This window comes from Leuresthes tenuis, unplaced genomic scaffold (genome assembly GCF_036924035.1).
Source record: "Leuresthes tenuis unplaced genomic scaffold, fLeuTen1.0.hap1 SCAF_5, whole genome shotgun sequence".
Lineage (NCBI taxonomy): Eukaryota > Metazoa > Chordata > Actinopteri > Atheriniformes > Atherinopsidae > Leuresthes > Leuresthes tenuis.
In genome coordinates, this window is record NW_027325359.1 from 28,426,297 (window position 1) to 28,445,579 (window position 19,283).

A 19,283-nucleotide genomic window follows, 5' to 3' on the forward strand; every position below is an offset into this window, starting at 1 on the left:
ACATCACTACATCGCTACTTGATGATCACAGATATAATACAGGTGTATCAGTAGATTTATAAATTAGTAGAGACAGAGATAGTGCCTGACTCACACGTTCCAACACATGTATGAGCATGCACAGGATAACAAATCCTATAAATAAGCTAAAACACAGACATACATGTGTGTGGGACTTTTAGGAAGAAATCCTGCACCTTGTCCTCATTCTACCCCTCCATAATGTGTCTGTGTTTGTGTTTTTGTGTGTCTGTTTGTGAGACCTCTCCAAAGCATCTGCCACATCCTGGAAACCCCGGGCAGTAACATTGTTTCTGTCCCATGATAAAATCCTACAAAGACAGAGAGAAAAAGTGATCAGTTCAAGAAAAGTGCTTTCTTTAGCTAAAATGGGACATGTAACAAATGTAATCTTTTTGTAGTTTTGGAGAAGAGGTTATCTGAATTGGAAGCTCGGCTCTGCACCGTTGAAAACACCTGATAGCTAGCCAGCCAATGTTATGTCTCATCAAGTATGTTAAATTTTGTCATGTTCATGTTCAGTGTCTTATGTTCAAGCCCTTCCTGTTTTGTTTTGTACACACCTTTTCCCTCTCATTTCAGACCCTGACTTCCTCCCTTTGTGGTATTTTCCCACCTTTGTAATTGTTTGCCCCGCCCCTGATTGGTTTCACCTGGCTTCACTACCCTAATGTCCTTGTCTCCCTTTGTCTTTGTCAGTTCATCTTGTTCAGTTCAAGTAAGTGTGTGTCAAGCATGACCTCCCATTCTTCAGGTATTCTCGTGTTTAAAGTCTAGTTTGAATTATTATCATCATCCTCCTTGAGAGCGTCTTTTTTTTTTTGTATTCTCTTGGAGAGCGCTTTTCGTTGTTTCCGTGGAAGTTGTGCATTGCAGTCCATCTTAACTGTGTCGCAGGTTTGACAGCAAGGTCCCACATCCCATATTTTCAGTGTCCATATGGAGGTTGTACCACCTGTCATTAAAGCATAGATTTCTCACTCTAATTCCAAAAATAAAAAAAGACCTACTAATCACTGATTATTGGAGACCAATTACTTTTACAATTTCTTAACTATAATCATAAAAATATTGCTTCAATATTAGCTAGAGGCTAACATATGGCCAACGAGAGAGAGAGAGATAGATAGATAGATAGATAGATAGATAGATAGATAGATAGATAGATAGATAGATAGATAGATAGATAGATAGATAGATAGATGACAAGGCCCCCTCCTTTCTTCTTGCCAGTGGCGGTGGTGTCTCTGTCGGCTCGAACCGTATGGTGACGTTGGAGTCCGGTAGCTGCTCGTGCAGCCACGTTTCCGTGAAAGACAAGATACTGGACTCTCTGTACTCCCTCTGAGTCCTGGAGAGCACTTCAAGTTCATCCACTTTATTTGCCAATTACCTCATGATCCCAGTAATGACTGCAGGGATGTAGGGCTTATACCTCGTTTTCTTCATCCTCTGTTCAAGCCCCGCTCTGCAGCCTCGCCGTCTCCTCTTTAGCTCCTCCGGTATGGTGGGTCTGTCTCCGGCCAAGAGGGTCGGGTACCTCAGGGCCATCAGCTGGTTGAGGATATAAACAATGCCGGCGGTGTTGCAGACATGCCTCCCAGTGATCCGAAGAGACCCAAGTGCGATTAAAAGTAGTAACAAGTGTCCAATCCACTGAAAAAGCATCTTGCTGTTGTGCGTTGCAATAATGCACAGGACAGTGCAAAAATAAAGATAAAAACAAACAAAAAACGACAGTAATACTCTGAGCTACTACAATAGGCTCCCGCTAGGATGGCGCCATCTTGTAAAAAATTTAATTGAAATGATCCAATCCCGATGTGGGATGGCTGTCAAAGCTCTTATAATATCCATTTGTTTGTTGACTTGGTTAATTATGAATACTTATTTTATGGAAGCCATTCATTTATACTTATTTTATGGAAGCCATTCATTTATTTTTTGTGTAAAAAATATATGTGCCAGGGATCTTGAACAAATTTTCACTTTATTCATATCTCAACACCCTTGAGAGGTTTTGAGGGTATTAAAGGTATTAATTTTGATGGGAGGCAGTTAAAGATATCACTGCTAGCCAATACTACTACTATGTTCCTAGAATCAGAGGTCGAAGTCCCTAACTATGGTAAAAAAAAATGTCTGAATTATCGAGTTTATGTCTTTATTTGAATAAGTGTGAAATCCTTGCTCTAAAAATAGTGTCAACATGATATGATAGATATGCAGCATTCTGATAAAAGATGCTGTTAAATATTAGGGAATTACAATTACAACAAAATAAATGACAAACAACAACCAAAATTCAATACCAATTTGGCCACAGATTTATCAGTTTATGGTACAGTACTGCAAAGTAAAGCTGAAGCCTTTCCACAGCCTCTGATGTATTTTCCTCTACAGACCTCCTCAAACACAAAGCTCTTTGTATAGACAGACTTCCTCTTTGATTTTATCGAAAAATAAAGATAAAAAAAAAAAAAAGTATGTATTTTCCCTATGAAAGAAAGAGGTCTTAATGTTTTGAACTTTTCCTATTTCAACCATATTATTAAGGTTAGTTTTTAAAAGACCTGGCATGTCCGTTCCTGTGTGTTCTGTTTCCTGTTTTATTGTGGCGTCTCATTCTCTGTTTCCATTTATCTCACCTGTGTCTCGTTGTTGTCTCTGTGTTCAGTTTTCATCCATTCTTTGCCAGATTGTCAGCTCTGCTCCCTGTGTGTTCAGTTCTCCCTCAGCCTCTGTATTTCCTTGTGTGCCATCCTTAGTTTATTGGTTACTTTGTTTTTATTGTTTTTCTTTTATGGTTGTTTTTTTCCTGCCTCCGTGCATTTTTTTCTGTTGTTACTTTGCCAATCAGTTTTTCCAGCATCACTGTGATTTTTAGTCACCCCTGTGGACACCTTTAGTTTACTAAATATTCTGAACTCTTACTGTTGTCCTGCGAGTCGTGCATTTGGGTCCTCATCCTGTCTGAGCTTTGCCTCAAACCCTGACAAGACCCATATAATATGTTATACATTATACCCAAATGTCTCTAAAAAAAAGTAGGCAGCATCATGTTTCTACTAATGCGCTCCTTATGTTGCTAAACTTCTTATCAAGCTTTCCACTATTCAACTCTGACATTCACATGAAGAGTTTAAAAAGAAATGTGGTGTTAAGCAAGAAAACTATTTAATGCCACTATGCTTTGTTTCCTTTTCCAATTATAGCATTACTTTTGAGGGTGTTTACATTTTTGATTTAAAAAAGAAATGTAGCAACCTCCTAACTAGAAATGTGATTGTTCTGAAACAATCATGCCTGTCAGACAAGGACGGGCAGAGTGGGCTCTTGATGGTAAAGTATGCTTTACACTTGTACAAACTGCCTTTCTTTGGTTTGTTTCGCTGCTGTAAGCAGCATTTATTTTTCCAAATCAAGTACCCAGCAAACACAGAGAAACTCTGAATAAACCACAGCTTTTCTCTGTGGTAGCCCATTCCTTCAATGCAGCTCTGTTGCAGCATGGAGAATCAAACGGTTCCTCAGTCTGCACTATATCACTTTAATGATCAGAGTTTGCACCAAATGTAGAGGCAGCTAACCAATTAGATGTGGTGCTTATAACTGTGCCTAATTATTATGTGTCCACCATCTTCACTGAGACTTTGTGGGTGGGTGTGCATGTGCCTATGTGTACCTTAGTCTGGTGTTTGTCATCAGGGCTTTGGCCAGCATTTTGGCTCCAGTATCTCCGATGTTGTTTCCACTGATGTCCAATTCAGTGAGGGCAGTGTGACCACCCAGAGCGCTCAGCAGGATGTGCATCCCAGTCTTCAGTTTAGAATCACACACTGACAGAGACTGCAGGGGCTGCACACATGAACACACAAACGCACACACTTTTAACATTAACATTTGAAGAATGACCTTAAGTAAGGCCTACAACCTACTTATGCAGTATATACTTCACAAACGTCAGTGACTTGAATGAGCAGGAAATTGAAAGTGTCACTCACACACTCTTCATCCTGAATGAGCTGGGCAATACGATGGAGAAGATCAGTGAGAGCTCTGCCAGAGATCGGTAGAGTAAAGCATGAATGAGGGAGGAAAGAAAAAACTGGACATGTTGATCACATTCCACCTGCTGTAAGGTTGAAATCCTAATAATTACACAATAATCATAGAGCTAGTCCTCACAGTGTAAACAGATGTATCAACATTTTTATCACTTCAGAGTCTCAGACGTATGGATGTTCATCAAACAGATACCGTACAAGAAGGGGAACTAAAAGAGAGTTTTGATAAGTTATTTGAGCAAATTAGCTCAAATGGCGAGTGAGAATGAATCTGCATATTTTACATTAATATGTTAACTTGCAGAGCTTAATATTGCAAACAGCGGGGACTTTAAATAGATGTATCAAAATGAAATGAAAAAATAGTTTATTTATCCCAAAGGGAAATATTAATGTTGCAGTAATTTTTTTCCATCAATCATCATAAGCTTTTATTATGACGAGTTAACACTGCTTGAAGGACTTCCTCTATCTCTCTGTGTTGCAGCAGAGCTGAGGAAGCATCACACTGATCATACTGATCAATGCTATGTAGAATATGATCTGTGTTTTTCTTCATGTTCATAAACTTGTGCAGCACGTTTTTCGGTTTAATATCAGGTCCAGGACAAACACACAGGTCCCACCTCTAAGACAGCTGATTTGACAGCATGAGGGGAACACGTACACAAAATTAGGCAGGTGGTGTAAATCAGTGAACAAATGTCAGGAGCTCTCCCGGCTGTGGAGTAAATGGATCTTTGTATAATATTCACCAGACCTGGACTTCATGGCAAAGTTTCTTCCCAGTGAGAGGTGACGAAGAGACTGACATCGACCAACAGACAGAACCAGTGTCACCATGTCATTCTCAAAACCTACAGCAGGAGGGAGGAAGGACTTTATTATAAGTCATTATTTCAAGATGAAGACAAGAAGTGAAAAGGGGTGGACGGCGTTAGAACAAACTGTTTCCAGTTTAAGGTCCGCTGACATGAACATCACATGACTGTGTTCCAAACCTCTCTCTGCTCAATAATATCATGAGGTAACTATGAGATAACTGTATGAACTCATTATCCTTCTCTATGTTGATGAATATTCTCTCTATGATGTCTCCTCAACTAACTGCAGTTTCATGTTTAGGCAATGGAACAATATTCTGATGTATTTCTCAGATAGAAAAAATCAGCAGCTGTCAAAATGTCAAACTATTCATTTAGTGAATATCTGACAAGAAGTTCACTGATACAGCAGTGAGGTAAATGTTTAAATGGGTTTGATTGCAAAGATGTGACATTGCAAGGAGAAACTTGTGTAGTTAGAGAGAAGCATTCTTGGATTTTACTCTCGGAATAGAAGAGTATTTGAGTGGCAATGTGGAGGTGAAGTGGCTGAAACTGTATTTTCAAAGCAAGAAGCTTTGAGGTGGTGTGTATCTATGCTTGTCTGTCTCAGCATCAGCCCTGTGATGGAGCTGGCCACCATGCACACCTCTCTACCCCAGGAAGGTGGGACAGCCTGCAGTCCCCCAAGAGCTTGATGGATGAAGTGCTAATGGATTTCTAGATGGTTTATTGCGCATATGATATGATGTGATATTTTGTATGGTTTCACATACTGTTGTCAGAGATGTCCAGACTTCTGATAGCTGTGGCCTCAGAAATGTGCTCCTGTATCACCTGAGCCCCTGCTGAACGCAGCTACACACACACACACAAATAGAAAATCTAGTTTACTCCAGTTTCTGCTGCATATTGTCACAAATGCAAAAGATGAATTTTCTGCTTGAAGGTCGTGAGTGTGTGTTATGTACCTCACAGCTACTGAGGTCTAACTCCAGACCGAAGAGATGAGTGTTGGTTGCCAGACCCTGTAGTAATAACCTAGTAACATAATCAAACATATCAACAAGTTTACACATGTTGTAGCACAGCTGCTGCAGAGCCTTTTACCCCATAAACAGGCTCATGAACCACAGACTGGCAGATTTTCACCAACCAGCAAAGAAAACTGTGAAGCTAAACTGCTTCAGAAAGACCCTGAAAGGCCTCCATCAATCAAGCTATGTCCACGGTGGTAGCTGGAAAAACAGAGTAGAATTCCTGTGGATTACCCTTACTGGTAATAATAGAGCTTTGGTTGATTACCAAAACCAAATGGTGTTTGGTATGCTTGAATTCATCATTATTTTATTTACTCTCATATTGATTTTCTGACAATATGTTTCGTAATTGTGTCAATTAATGTAATCTCTGAAAAAATCCTACAAGTGAAAGAAAAGGGGCGTTACCTGCTGCTGAGCAACATTTAGCACAAAAGTACAAGACAAAGCAAAAACTAAATGTTTGAACGGGCCACTTTTGGAGGCTGAATCTGTGGGCAGTGTGGAAAGTGCCAAGGCTCCTCTACATTGCACAGATGTCAAAATATGGCACCAGATTAATGATGTGCCCATCCAAAGAGAAAACCATATTCAGATAAATTCATACAAGAATATGGAGATGATGGAGGGCTGATGATCTGGGCTTGTTCTGCAGCCACAGGACCTGGGCACCTTGCAATCATTGAGCCCACCATGAACTCCTCTGGATACCAAAGTATTCTAGAGTCAAACGTGAGGCCATCTGTCTGACAGCTATAGCTTGGCTAAAACTGTCTCATAAACTGGACAATGATCCCAAACACAGCAGCAAATCTACAGCAGAATGTGTGAAAAAGAAAAGAATCAAGGTGTTGCAATGGTCCAGTCAAAGTCCAGACCTCAGCCTGACGGAAATGCTGTGGTGGGACCTTAAGAGAGCTGTGCATGAACCAGTGCTGCAAACCTCAATGAGCTTAAAATTAAAAAAGGTTAGACTTCTCCCTTTCACATGACTCAATTGTGGACATTGAATTTCTTAATTTGTATGTGTGAACATACCTGAGAGCTTGTGGAGGTAGTTTGGTTGCAGACAGTCCCACATATCTTAGCTCACAGCTCTGACTGAAGAACTCTTGAATACTCCTGGTCACCTCCCGCACCTTCCTACACACACATTCACACATGAATAACAAATACAAATAGTCTCAGGACTCTACAATCATGAGCCACCAAATGAGTGGCAGCCATGTCAGACAGAAGTGTGAAGTCACCTGATATACCACTATTGGTCTCAGTCTCTGTTTGTATATACACATTTATGTATGTATTTTTATAAGGATTATTATTAATTAATTCTAAAAGATTACCCAAAAAATTGTGAGAGATCAGATTTTTTCACGATACAAGCTTGTTAATTAGCTGTTCTAGCATTCAGCAGTTACTCACGGTAAAGCTCTTTGTCCACCTCTTCTTTTCTTCACTAGATTTTTTTTTTTTTGTCACACAAAAGATCTACGCAATTAAATGTTTGTGAGCAAATATCAGTCATTTCCAACTGCATTTATGAAGATGTGTTTAACTTATTCTAAGCACCCAAGGTACCAAAGAGACACACAGTGAATAACTGTAGCGACATTATTTTTGTTGGTTCATTTTTACCAGGAAGCTCACTGAAATTAAATTTGTCTTTTGGACCAAAGCTCATTCAAAATGGACTGAGGCAAAGTGGAAAACTGTTCTGTGGTCAAACACATGAAAATTCTGTTTGGAAGTCATGGATGCTGCGTCCTTCAGACTAAAGAGGAGAGGGACCATCCAGCTTGTTATCAGCTCTGAGTTCAAAGCCTAGCACCTATAGAACTGTAAACCTGTTTATTCTCCTCTAGAAAGGCTCCATCAATGCGGAAAGGTATAAACAGGTTTTACAGCAACATCTGCTCCCATCCAGACGATGTCTACTTCATGGAAAGTTAAACCACATCCTGCATCTATCCAACAGCATGGCTTCGTAGTAGAAGAGTCCAGCCGCTGCACTGACCTTCTGCAGTCCAGACCTTTCACCACCTGAAAATCCATCCTTTGCAGTGTTAAGCTTTCAGACCTTTCCTCACTGTTTTTTAGGAGTGTTGCTGCCATGCTGACTTAAGATGGGATGATAATGTTATTGTGTTGTTATTGTTATTTATGTTCTTCTATGTCTATGTTCTGTTGTGAAGAAATTATTAGTTTATTAGATTTACAAATCATTGTTCTCTGTTTACATTTCACACAGGGTCCCAACTTTATTAGAACATCCATACCATGGACTCACATGGACAAGATATTGTGACCTCAGTCTCTTACTCCCCATTTTCTGCATTCTTATGGTGCACAGTGGCTTCTAGCAGTATTAATGTTAACATCTGGGGGCCACTTGAATATTTTCTTTCTGAAAACTGTGAACTGATAATGTCCACGAAACCATTTTAGTTGATCAGTGCTCTGCATAACAGTATGCGTCGCTCTAAACCTCCACATGACTGTAAGTAAAGTAAAAGCAATGGAAGGATAATAATTGTTTGCACTATTGAAAAATGTGTGGTGTCGGCAGGATGCAGTTGTTATCAAATCTTGTGCAACCAGCTGTGACACGCTATCAGCGTGGAGGCTGAGGCGTTGTAACCCTAACCCTAACCCTTAGGTCCTGGCTTTCTTGTGGTCATTTTGAGCAGTTCAGAAAGACAGTGTTGTTCCTGCTGTGTGCACTTTAGAGTCTTAATATACCATGGCTGCTGCACAGACTTAGAGTGCCCTCTATTGGCTCTTTGAATTACTACACATTCAAGTAAGAGTTCAAATTTAAATCACTTTTAACTGGTACTAAAGGGAAAATCACCTGTAATTGTGTTCAAAGACACTGAGTGAATAAACAGTGACACTCAGTATCTGTATCTAAGGGTGGCATTACCACAGACATATACATCCACACCCTTGTAACCTTATTTACAGAGTCCGGGGAACGTATCACCAAACCTTCTGTGGTGTCGGAGGAGGATTCATGATTTTCCTGTAATATTAGGCAGGTGGTTTTAACATTGTGGTCTATCAGTATGTGCACAAGTCAAGAGTATACTAATGCAGACATAAAGTATTTCAGTCATGTAGAGGGCATGTCATATTCACAGGGCTTCCTTTGCAAAACGCCCAACGAACTGAAGTGCAGAGATTTGACTGAAGTGGGACTGTGGAGCTGACCTGTGGCTGAAAGGATTCTTCGCCAAGTTCAGGTGAATCAGTTTGTAGCAACATCCAGCAGACAGGGACACAAATAACTGTGGGGACAGATTCACATGAGTGAGAGTTACATTGTGACTGACAGCATACCAGTTCACACCAGAAAAAAGTAGAAACAACCTCAGGAGCTGCTCAACATGCTTTCACTGGCATGACTCCGAAGTGATTATTAGAGTGATGTGTAATGACAACATGTCTCTGAGTCTTTTCAACATGCTGCAATTACACATGTGAAGCCTGTGAAGTCTTGTGAAGCCTTGTGACACACATGCTGTGTGTTAGAAGGCAATAAAAGATCTCAGGAACAAGTCACGGGTTTGAACAAGTATTAAACCGGGATTATGTAACACTGATTTTCCATCTTGAATCTGTCTCTGTACTGGACACTGATGGAGGTCATATTGGCAGACTCCTCTGAAAACAGGCAGCAGTGAATCCAACAAGTCAGAGGGCAGAGTTTCAAAATATCTCTCACTGACCGTGTCCAGAGGGCAGCTGGTATCGCTGAGGTCCAAGTGAGACAGGGAATTTGTACTCGACAAGAACTTGAAGAGAAACTGCAAGACACACACACATGCACCATAATGTACTAATACACTGTTGTATTACATATATTCACATGGTGTGCTGCAGGAAGTACATACTAAATGCTGTAAAAAACTCGTGTCACACACAAACTGATATTAACCATGGCTCAGAATAAAGTTGCATTATGTGGAATCTACCTTTAAAACAGACAGTGCTGTGCAAAACTCAAGATTGCTGCAGATATTCAGATTCTCATCTGTCACATAATTCAGCCATAATCTCATTGGCTTCAGTTCCAAATTCATTGTGAAGCAGGAGAAGTCCAAACAAAAGACCAGAGACGGAAAGCAGCAACAGACAAATCAGTTGATCCCAAAGTGATGACATACAAAAGCAATACGACCCTCTGAGGCCATCCAGGACTCTCACTAAATGCATTGTTTTTTAATTAATCATAAAACGCTATTTCAGATTTTCAAAATAATATTGAGTGAAATATTGCTAAAGTGGGTTAGCAGCGTTGCCTCACAGAAGAGGGTTTCAAGTTCAACTTCCGGCTGGGGCCTTTCTGTGTGGAGTTTGCATGTTCTCCCCGTGTATGCTGGGTTCTCTCCAGGTACTCCGGTTTCCTCTCACCGTCCAAAAACATGCATGTTAGGTTAATTGATGACTCTAAAATTGTCCTTAGGAGTGAGTGTGAGCGTGTGTGTGGTTGTGTGTCTCCGTGTGGCCCTGTGATAGACTGGCGACCTGTCCCGGTTGCGCCAAGCCTCTCGCCTGATGACCGCTGGGATAGGCTCCGGCCCCCCCGCGAAATGAGTATCGAAAATGGATGGATGGGTGGATTGCTAAATTGACAGTGCTTCTAAATGGCATGGTCCGTGATGTTGGTTCTGGTTTGTTTATGATGTGGTTATTGACATAATCAGCCTCATATGGTGATATCAGTGTCACTAGGCATTGTTTTGCATTGTTTTGTGTTTTAACCGGAGCTCTTTCACCAGAGAAGAGCTCATGAACATCAGGGTAACATCACCAGAGGATTTATTCCCTACTTTTCTTCTCCCTACACTGGAAATCATGTGCGTAAATTTGGTCTTAGCTTCGGTAGGAACACTACCTCTGTTAGGCTCAAAGGCTAGCATAGTGTGGGTAGTTAGTTACTACTTACTCTCTGGGTGGTGAAATAACTTTTGATGTCTCTTTTCTTTTTTGGGGACATTTTCTATTTACAAAGCAGAAACACGGGCAAAAATGTTGAAACCAAACAAAATATTAATGTGAAGATTTACTTTCATGATTTTGTGGCATCAAGCCAGTCTTCAACAGCCAATCTGATATTTTACCATCAATCCAGCATTTTAAAAAATGTTCTCTACAAATTCTTAATACTACGAATGAGTTTGAAAAATATTATATTTAATGCATTATGTAAAAAAAAATTCTATTAGAATATTATTGTTATTATATTGGTAGAGACAACTCTGTCTTTCCCAACTTTTGGTTTTGACTTGTCCCTATGGTCCCGACGCAAACGTACGCACTTGCTGGAAATTTTGGACATTCTGGTCAAAGGTGTGCTCATCTTTGCTCGCGCAGTGAACCAAAGATTAGAATATTCTGTGAGGACTGCTGTGTTCCACCACGCACCAGGGTGAGTTACAACAACAACAAACCCTGGTTCACAGCCAAACTCAGAAGGTTAAGGTTGGACAAGGAAGAGGCCTTCAGGAGTGGGGACAAGATAGATTCAAAGAGGTGAAGTACAAGGGAAACGGGCTGAGGAAAGCTAAAGGTGGAGGAATCTGTTTTTACCTCAACAGTGGTTGGTGCAACGTCGTGACTGATTCAGCAGTACTGTTCTCCTGACCTGGAATCCTTCATCATAAACTATAAGCCTTTTTATTCATCCTGTGAGTTTGCTTCAATCTGGTTGGTGTTAACATCCCACCACATGCCAACGTGAAAGACGCACAGCGCATGCTCACTGACCAGAAACTGCGTGTGGAGCAGACCACAGCCATGCTGTTGGACTCTTTAGTTATTGTCATTTGTGACTTTAACAAAAGTAATATCACTCACAAACTTCCTAAATATAGACAGATTATTAAATACCCAACCAGAGAGGAGAATATTCTGGATCACTGTTACATCATAGTCAGGGATGCCTATCACGCCGTCGCCCCGTGCTGCACTGGGCCACTCTGACCACATCATGGTCCACCTGATTCCTGCTTACAGACAGAAACTAAAGCTCTGCAAACCTGGAGTGAGGGCATCAAGGAAGTGGACCAGTGAGGCTGTGGAGGATCTCCAGGCGTGTTTGGACTCTACTGACTGGGATGTGTTCAGGACTGCTACCAACAGTCTGGATGAGTACACAGAGGCTGTGACATCATACATCAGCTTCTGTGAGGACTGCTGTGTTCCACCACGCACCAGGGTGAGTTACAACAACGACAAACCCTGGTTCACAGCCAAACTCAGAAGGTTAAGGTTGGACAAGGAAGAGGCCTTCAGGAGTGGGGACAAGATAGATTCAAAGAGGTGAAGTACCAGTTTAGTGTACTCTGAGAAGCTCCAACACCAGTTCTCAGCCGACTCTGCGTCTGTCTGGAAAAGGCTCAGGCAGATCACCAACTACAAGCCTAAAGCCCCCCACTCCATAAACGACCAACACCTAGTCAATGACCTGAACGAGTTCTACTGTCGCTACGATAGTAGAACCCCCCCCCACGTCAACAAACTCTTCAGGAGACAGAAACCCCGGAAAGATGCTGGACCAGATTCTGTTTCTCCATCCACCTTGAAGCACTGCGCTGATCAGCTGTCTCCAGTGTTCACAGACATTTTTAACACCTCGCTGGAGACATGTCACATGCCAGCCTGCTTCAAGACTTCAACTATCATTCCTGTTCCCAAGAAGCCAAGGTCCACAGGACTTAATGACTTCAGACCCGTTGCCCTGACCTTTGTGGTTATGACAGTGGATGTTGAAAGTGGTAGGAGGCTGCGGTCCATCAGGACCAAAACCTCCCGCCACAACAACAGCTTCTTCCCATCCAGGACTAGCCTTATCAACAAGGCCCGGAGCCCCCCTTGACACTCAGTATGGTTACATGCGTGCCATCGGATCGGATTAATGGCTAAATTACAATAAGATTGAGTTATTCAGTTCATGTAGACACCTTCATCTGACAAGAAATCAAATTGGATCGGGTTACTCGCGATCGAATTAAGACTCCGAGATAACTCGATCCAAATGCCCACTTAACTTGCCTGGAGATGACAGTGGATTGGATCGAGCATTCTGCGCACGCTCGAGATTTTCTCCCACGATCATCACCCGGAAGTCGAAGGAGACGATATTACTGTTGTTGTCACTGCCGTCGGAAAGAAATAAACAACGCGATGGAGAATGCGTCGTTGTGCATCGTGTTTGTGCCATAACCAGCTCACCACAAACTAAATGTAGAGGGACGTAGCTTCAACTTGCTCTTTGTTCGCAATCTTTCTCAAATACCTGAGTTTGTTGTTGTTGAAGACGTCAACCAGAAGTAGCTCTATTAGCAATAGTTGAAATGGGTACAGCACCACCTATCGTACCGGGGTATGACATGCTTTGTGCCAGTGATTCGATTCATGATTCGATTCATAAGGAGCATAACCCAACTATAGCTATAATCGAGTTAATCTTGATTTTCTCTTTCTGAGAGTACAAATACTGTTTGTCAAACTAACTGAGTGTGGAGTATACCTTTTTTGTCATGAAACCCTCTTTTTCTGACACACACACATGCAGAGTACCGTGGCTTCTTCGGTGACCAGGCTCCCTGGGTTTCCAGATAGATCGAGGTGGTTCAGAGATGTTGAAAATAGTTGACTGGAGGACAATACCTGACTCAGACAGCCAAGACCTATGAATAAATCATACCATGTGCAAATGATGATCATGTTGTTGACAAACTTGTGAAATAAATGCAGTTTATCTTTTGCTGTCGTGATGTTTGCAGGTTACAGAATCATAGCCAATCACAACCCTTTCAGTCCTCCTTTATCCTGAAAAGAAAGCTGTAGATGATGTATAACAAACACCAAAACATCTGTCTACATCATGTCCTGTCTTAGAGATGTCTGACCTGACCAGGACATTCTGGCTTTCATCTATTTCCCATTTACGTGAGTGCATGTATATGAGTGTGTATACCTCTAGCAGTCATTGATACACGACTCAGGGAAAGGTGCTTGAGTCCTTCATCCAGATGCTGTAACTCCTGACTGAGAGCTGTTACACCTATGAATGGAAATTCATCCCATAATACACGTAAAATCCTGTGTGTGTTTTGATCCAAACAAATAGTTTGTCTTCATCCAGCACCCACTCAGTTGTGAGCCTCTTCTGAATTTGTTTGACTTGGTTGTGAGAAGTAAAAAGCTCACCTTTGTCTTCGATTGGGTTGCCTGAGAGGTTGATGGAGTGCAGGGGGGAGGATGTGTGCTCTCGCAGGGCAGCTGTCATTTTAACTGCAAAGTCCCTGCAGCAGAATAAAACTTTTACTTCTTTATATTAAACGGTACCTATAAATCAAACATTGAGGCAGCCTGCTCAGATTTAATTCATGTAAAAATAATAAATTTGCAATAAAATGTATCATATTGTGCAATTTTGTCAGGCACTTGTTTACGTTTTGATCCATAACCCATTATTAGCTTTTCTGCAGGACAACCATTAGTTCTGTTTTGTCCTTGTTCCACGTTCTCACCAGTAGTTTTCCTCAGTTCCCCGGTTTGCTTCTCGGTTTCATTCAATCTGTCTCAGCTGCTCTCACTTATTACTCAGTTCCCCACAGTATTTATGCTCTCTGATTTCTCTTAGTCTTTGTCAGATCTTCGCCGTTACAACCCTGAGCAATGCTGCTCTTCAAGTTCATGTCTGTTCTTAGTTTGGTTTTTCTCAGTTTACTTTTGTGGTCTTTTGGCTTGGCCAGGTTTTCTGTTCTGTTAAAAAGTCCAGTTTCCCTTCTACTTCTTGTTGGCATCACTGTCTGCATTTGGGTCCTCTTCACATGTCTCCACCAACCATAACAGTACTACACAAAATTTTTGTGTTTGAATCAAAGAAAAACAAAAATGAAAATTCAGGAATATAAATAGAAATGGAGACTTGAGCATTAATTCAAAAGCACCTTTATGAATATTTGCTGTGGGAATCATTTGTTTGCCTTGTTTATCTGCTTTATAGTAGGCTTACACAAACTTACGCTTTCAATCCACAGGCTTCCAGTGAGAGCTCCTGTAGACTGGGAGATCTGGACAGCAGGAACGTCAGCTGCTGCTGGATATCCACTGACTGAGGGGATAGAAACGGAGTTAAAAACCAAACAGAAATGTGCTTCTAACTTTCTAAAGAAATAAATGTATTTAAAAAAAATGGACAACTTCAGTTTACATAATGCAATGTAAGGATGTTCTCTGTGAATGTAATGTATCTTCTCTGTGACTCCAGGAACCAGCGGTTTTTGCAGATTCCTAATAGAGTAAGAGGTTTGATGTAATCCCACTTTCATACTCTTGCCAAAAGTATCTTTTAGATGTTTAGTTATATATTAATTTAGGCCTGAGCACTGAAGGCAGTGCAAAGGCCTAAATTAATCTGTAGTGTTTATCACTTTGCATATTTTATTCCTAAATTAATTGCATTTTGGGGGCCTGAACAAGCTCAAAAAATGAAATTCTGTGACTGTCTAAAATGTGACTCCACAGCACTACCTTTTGAGGTAGCCCTGTCACCGTAGCTCCTGGAATTTCATGAAAGTATTTGTTGTTTGTCACGCCCGACAAAAAATTCCTCTTGGAGCGATGTCCCAAACTTAACATTAAGTCGGCCATTTTAATTCAAAGTTGCCATTTTGGCGTCTTGGCGTTTTTTATTGAACTCTTCCCAGAGATTTAATAGATGCCTGAAAATTGGTCCATATAGTCTTAAGATGAGTGATAAAAACTGATCAAAAGCCAGAGTTTTTCTCAGTGGTAGCTGCTCAAACTTTCCTGTTTCATGGTGAAACAGGAAGTTGATATATCTACCACATTTTACATCCAAATTTCACATATGATCACGCTCTGCTCCTCAATAGATTTACACGCCAATATTTTGTCACTCTCTTAGCGCCACTAACTGGCAACAGGAAGTTACATTTCGCTCTTAGACTTATTACTACTTCAAACAGATTAACAAGTCGATGATGCTTCCTGTCCAAAACTGGGACTTTTTTGTGTGTCCGTGGCGGTGGGGCAGATTTTGATATCAAACCATGACCAAAAAGTCATTAGAAATTGCTGAGATCTCATCCAAAATTTACAGTGTAATTTCTTCCACGACCTAAATAGAACTGTATGCCTCTACTCTGCCAGCGCCATAGTCCCACCCACTAACAACAGGAAGTGATGGTTACCAGACATTGTATATTTGATGACAGACATACACTGAACACAAAAATATGAAAATATTCTGATGGTGTAGTTTCCCTCTGGAAACCTTATAATATTCATGCTCTGCCACTAAGGTCATTGATCTATATAGAATTTGGTACACATGTGTAACCTGTGAAGATGTACAAAAAAGCCTCTTGGTGCCACATTCTAAAACAAACAAGAAGTCAGCTATGTTGAATTAAAGTTTAGTTTTAGCTGCAATATTGGCCTTTTTTTTAGGACTTACAGTACATTTGAACAAATTCTTGTAACACATTCATTTGACTCTGCCATGAGCTGTCACCTTATCGTGGTGGGGGAGTTTGCGTGCCCCAATGAGTCTGGGAGCTAAGACAAAGAACAGCTCAAAAGACCCCTGATGATGAAAAATAAATTTGGACGACGTCATCCCTTGCCCGGATGTGGGCCACCGAGGCCTCCTCCCGGAGCCAGGCCCGGGGGTGGGGCCCAGCAGCGAGCGCCTGGTGGCCGGGCATGTGCCCATGGGGCTCGGTCGGGCACAGCCGAACACATGACGTGGGTCCCCCTTCCAACGGGCTCACCACCCGTGGGAGGGGGCAAGGGGGTCAGGTGCCATGTGAGATGGGTAGCAGCCAAAGGCTTGGCGGTCTGATCCTCGGCTACTGAAGTTAGCTCTTGGGACATGGAATGTCACCTCTCTGTTAGGGAAGGAGCCAGAGCTGATGCGCGAGGCTGAGGGGTTCTGGCTAGATATAGTCGGACTCACCTCGACACACACCTTGGGCTCTGGAACCAGTCCTCTTGAGAGGGGTTGGACTCTCTTCCACTCTGGAGTTGCCCGTCGTGAGAGGCGCAGAGCAGGTGTGGGCATACTTATTGCCCCCCGTCTGTGTGCCTGTACATTGGAGTTTATCCCAGTGGACGAGAGGGTATCCTCCCTCCACCTTCGGGTGGGGGGACGGGTCCTGACTGTTGTTTGTGCTTATGCGCCAAACAACAGTTCAGAGTACCCACCCTTTTTGGAGTCCCTCCTTCTGCTGGGGGACTTCAATGCTCACATGGGCAATGACAGTGAGACCTGGAAGGGTGTGATTGGGAGGAACGGCCCCCCCGATCTGAATCAGAGGGGTGTTATGTTGTTGGACTTCTGTGCCAGTCATGGACTGTCCATAACGAACACCATGTTCAGGCATAAGGGTGTCCATATGTGCACTTGGCACCAGGACACCCTTGGCCGCAGTTCGATGACTTCGTGGTTGTATCGTCGGACTTGCGGCCGTATGTCCTGGACACTCAGGTGAAGAGAGGGGCGGAGCTGTCAACTGATCACCACCTGGTGGTGAGTTGGCTCCGCTGGTGGGGGAGGATGCCGATCAGACCTGGCAGGCCCAAACGTATTGTGAGGGTCTGCTGGGAACGTTTGTCGGAATCCCCCGTCAGGAGGAGCTTTAACTCTCACCTCCGGCAGAGCTTCAACCATATTCCGGGGGAGGTAGGGGACATTGAGTCCGAATGGGCCATGTTCCGTGACTCCATTGTCGAGGCGGCTGATCGGCGCTGTGGCCGTAAAGTTGGTTGGTGCCTGTCGTGGCGGCAACCCCCGAACCCGCTGGTGGACACCAGTGGTGAGGGAAGCCGTCAAGCTGAAGAAGGAGTCTTATCGAGCCTTCTTGGCCAGTGAGACTCTGAAAGCAGCTGATGGGTACCGACAGGCCAAGCGGGCCGCGGCTTCAGCGGTTGCTGAGGCAAAAACTCGGGCCTGGGAGGAGTTCGGTGAGACCATGGAGAACGACTTCCAGACGGCTTCGAAGAGATTCTGGTCCACCATCCGGCATCTCGGGGGGGGAAGCGGCTCACAGTCAACACTGTGTATGGTGGGGATAGGGCTTTGCTGACCTCAACTAGGGACGTTGTGAGTCAGTGGGGGGAATACTTCTCCTCAATCCTACCAACATGTGCTCGGAGGAGGCAGAGTCGGAGAGCTCGGAGATGGGGTCTCCCATTTCTGGGGCTGAGGTTGCCGAGGTGGTCAAAAAAGCTCCTCTGCCCCAGGGGTGGATGAGGTCCGTTCTGAGTTTCTCAGGGCTCTGGATGTTGTAGGGCTGTCTTGGCTGACACGCCTCTGCAGCATCGCTGGACATCGGGGACAGTGCGTCTGGACTGGCAGATCGGGGTGGTGGTCCCCCTCTTTAAAAAGGGGGACCGGAGGGTGTGTTCCAACTCAAGAACTTTCAAAATCACACCTACTCCTATCATACCTGTCAGGGCCTCAGCTGGCACATCTGTCTGATAGTCACTCTTTGAATATAGTCTGCTAGTTCTGTTGATCAGTGTAACACTGATACACTGGACCTGAGGGAGTACTGCATTCGGCAAAGAGAAGATGTCTTCACTCTAACGCTTTGAAAGAATATACAGTAAGTTACGATTCAATCCAAAAAGTGTGCTTTTGGAGATCCTCGTCTCTCAGAGTCCAGATTGTGTGGTGTAGTGGCTTATTGCATCAAAAGCTGCTGAGAGGTCCAGCAGAAAAAGAACCAAGGTCCGACCAGCAGATTCAACTGCCATTAAAGCCTCTGTCTCAGCTTACAGAGTACATTTAGTAGGAGTAGGCCGGGTTGATTTGGATTTAAAGGGTTGCAGAAAGTGGAAAAACTGGCCAAGAGTTCTTTAATTGTCCAGGGCTTAGAGAAAGATTTTTGTTTTGAGCTGAGGCATTCTGAATTCAGAGGAGGTATTTATTGCATATGTGTAAATGTTTGTACAATGGTAGTATTTCTGGCTCAAATTGAGTTCAACGGGCATGTGGGGGGACTGCTGTCAGGGTCCCATAGATAGGGTTGACAAACTGTTGTTTTCAGACCTTTTATCAATTTTTTAAACTTGCCATACTTTGATGTTTGCAACACAATCTCAGACCATAACTATTGGAACCAAAAGTAAAATGAAAAATATTGAGTTCTTTGACAGCTCAAAGGATAGTGGGACTAGTGTTAATTCTGGTTAAAGATGATATCTCACTTTCACCTGATAACATGGTTAATTTAGTAGAGGATATCTGGAAGGTCGCCTGAGAACTTAAGACTGCAAAGGAAAAA

At 42.7% G+C, this 19,283-nt stretch overlaps 1 protein-coding gene across 1 annotated transcript in view; it reads right to left on the minus strand.

The window, feature by feature from the left end:
* carmil2 (capping protein regulator and myosin 1 linker 2) overlaps positions 1–19,283 on the minus strand; it is an 89,105-nt gene that overhangs the window by 55,818 nt on the left and 14,004 nt on the right. The window contains exons 11-23 of the mRNA XM_072386541.1: positions 14,994–15,082; positions 14,173–14,267; positions 13,940–14,026; positions 13,540–13,649; positions 9,684–9,761; positions 9,166–9,242; positions 6,991–7,095; positions 5,884–5,953; positions 5,689–5,770; positions 4,849–4,945; positions 4,026–4,080; positions 3,707–3,879; positions 264–332 (exon numbers count right to left, since the gene is read on the minus strand). Coding sequence (XP_072242642.1) covers positions 264–332; positions 3,707–3,879; positions 4,026–4,080; positions 4,849–4,945; positions 5,689–5,770; positions 5,884–5,953; positions 6,991–7,095; positions 9,166–9,242; positions 9,684–9,761; positions 13,540–13,649; positions 13,940–14,026; positions 14,173–14,267; positions 14,994–15,082 — 1,187 coding nt within the window. The remainder of the gene's footprint in view (positions 1–263; positions 333–3,706; positions 3,880–4,025; positions 4,081–4,848; positions 4,946–5,688; positions 5,771–5,883; positions 5,954–6,990; positions 7,096–9,165; positions 9,243–9,683; positions 9,762–13,539; positions 13,650–13,939; positions 14,027–14,172; positions 14,268–14,993; positions 15,083–19,283) is intronic.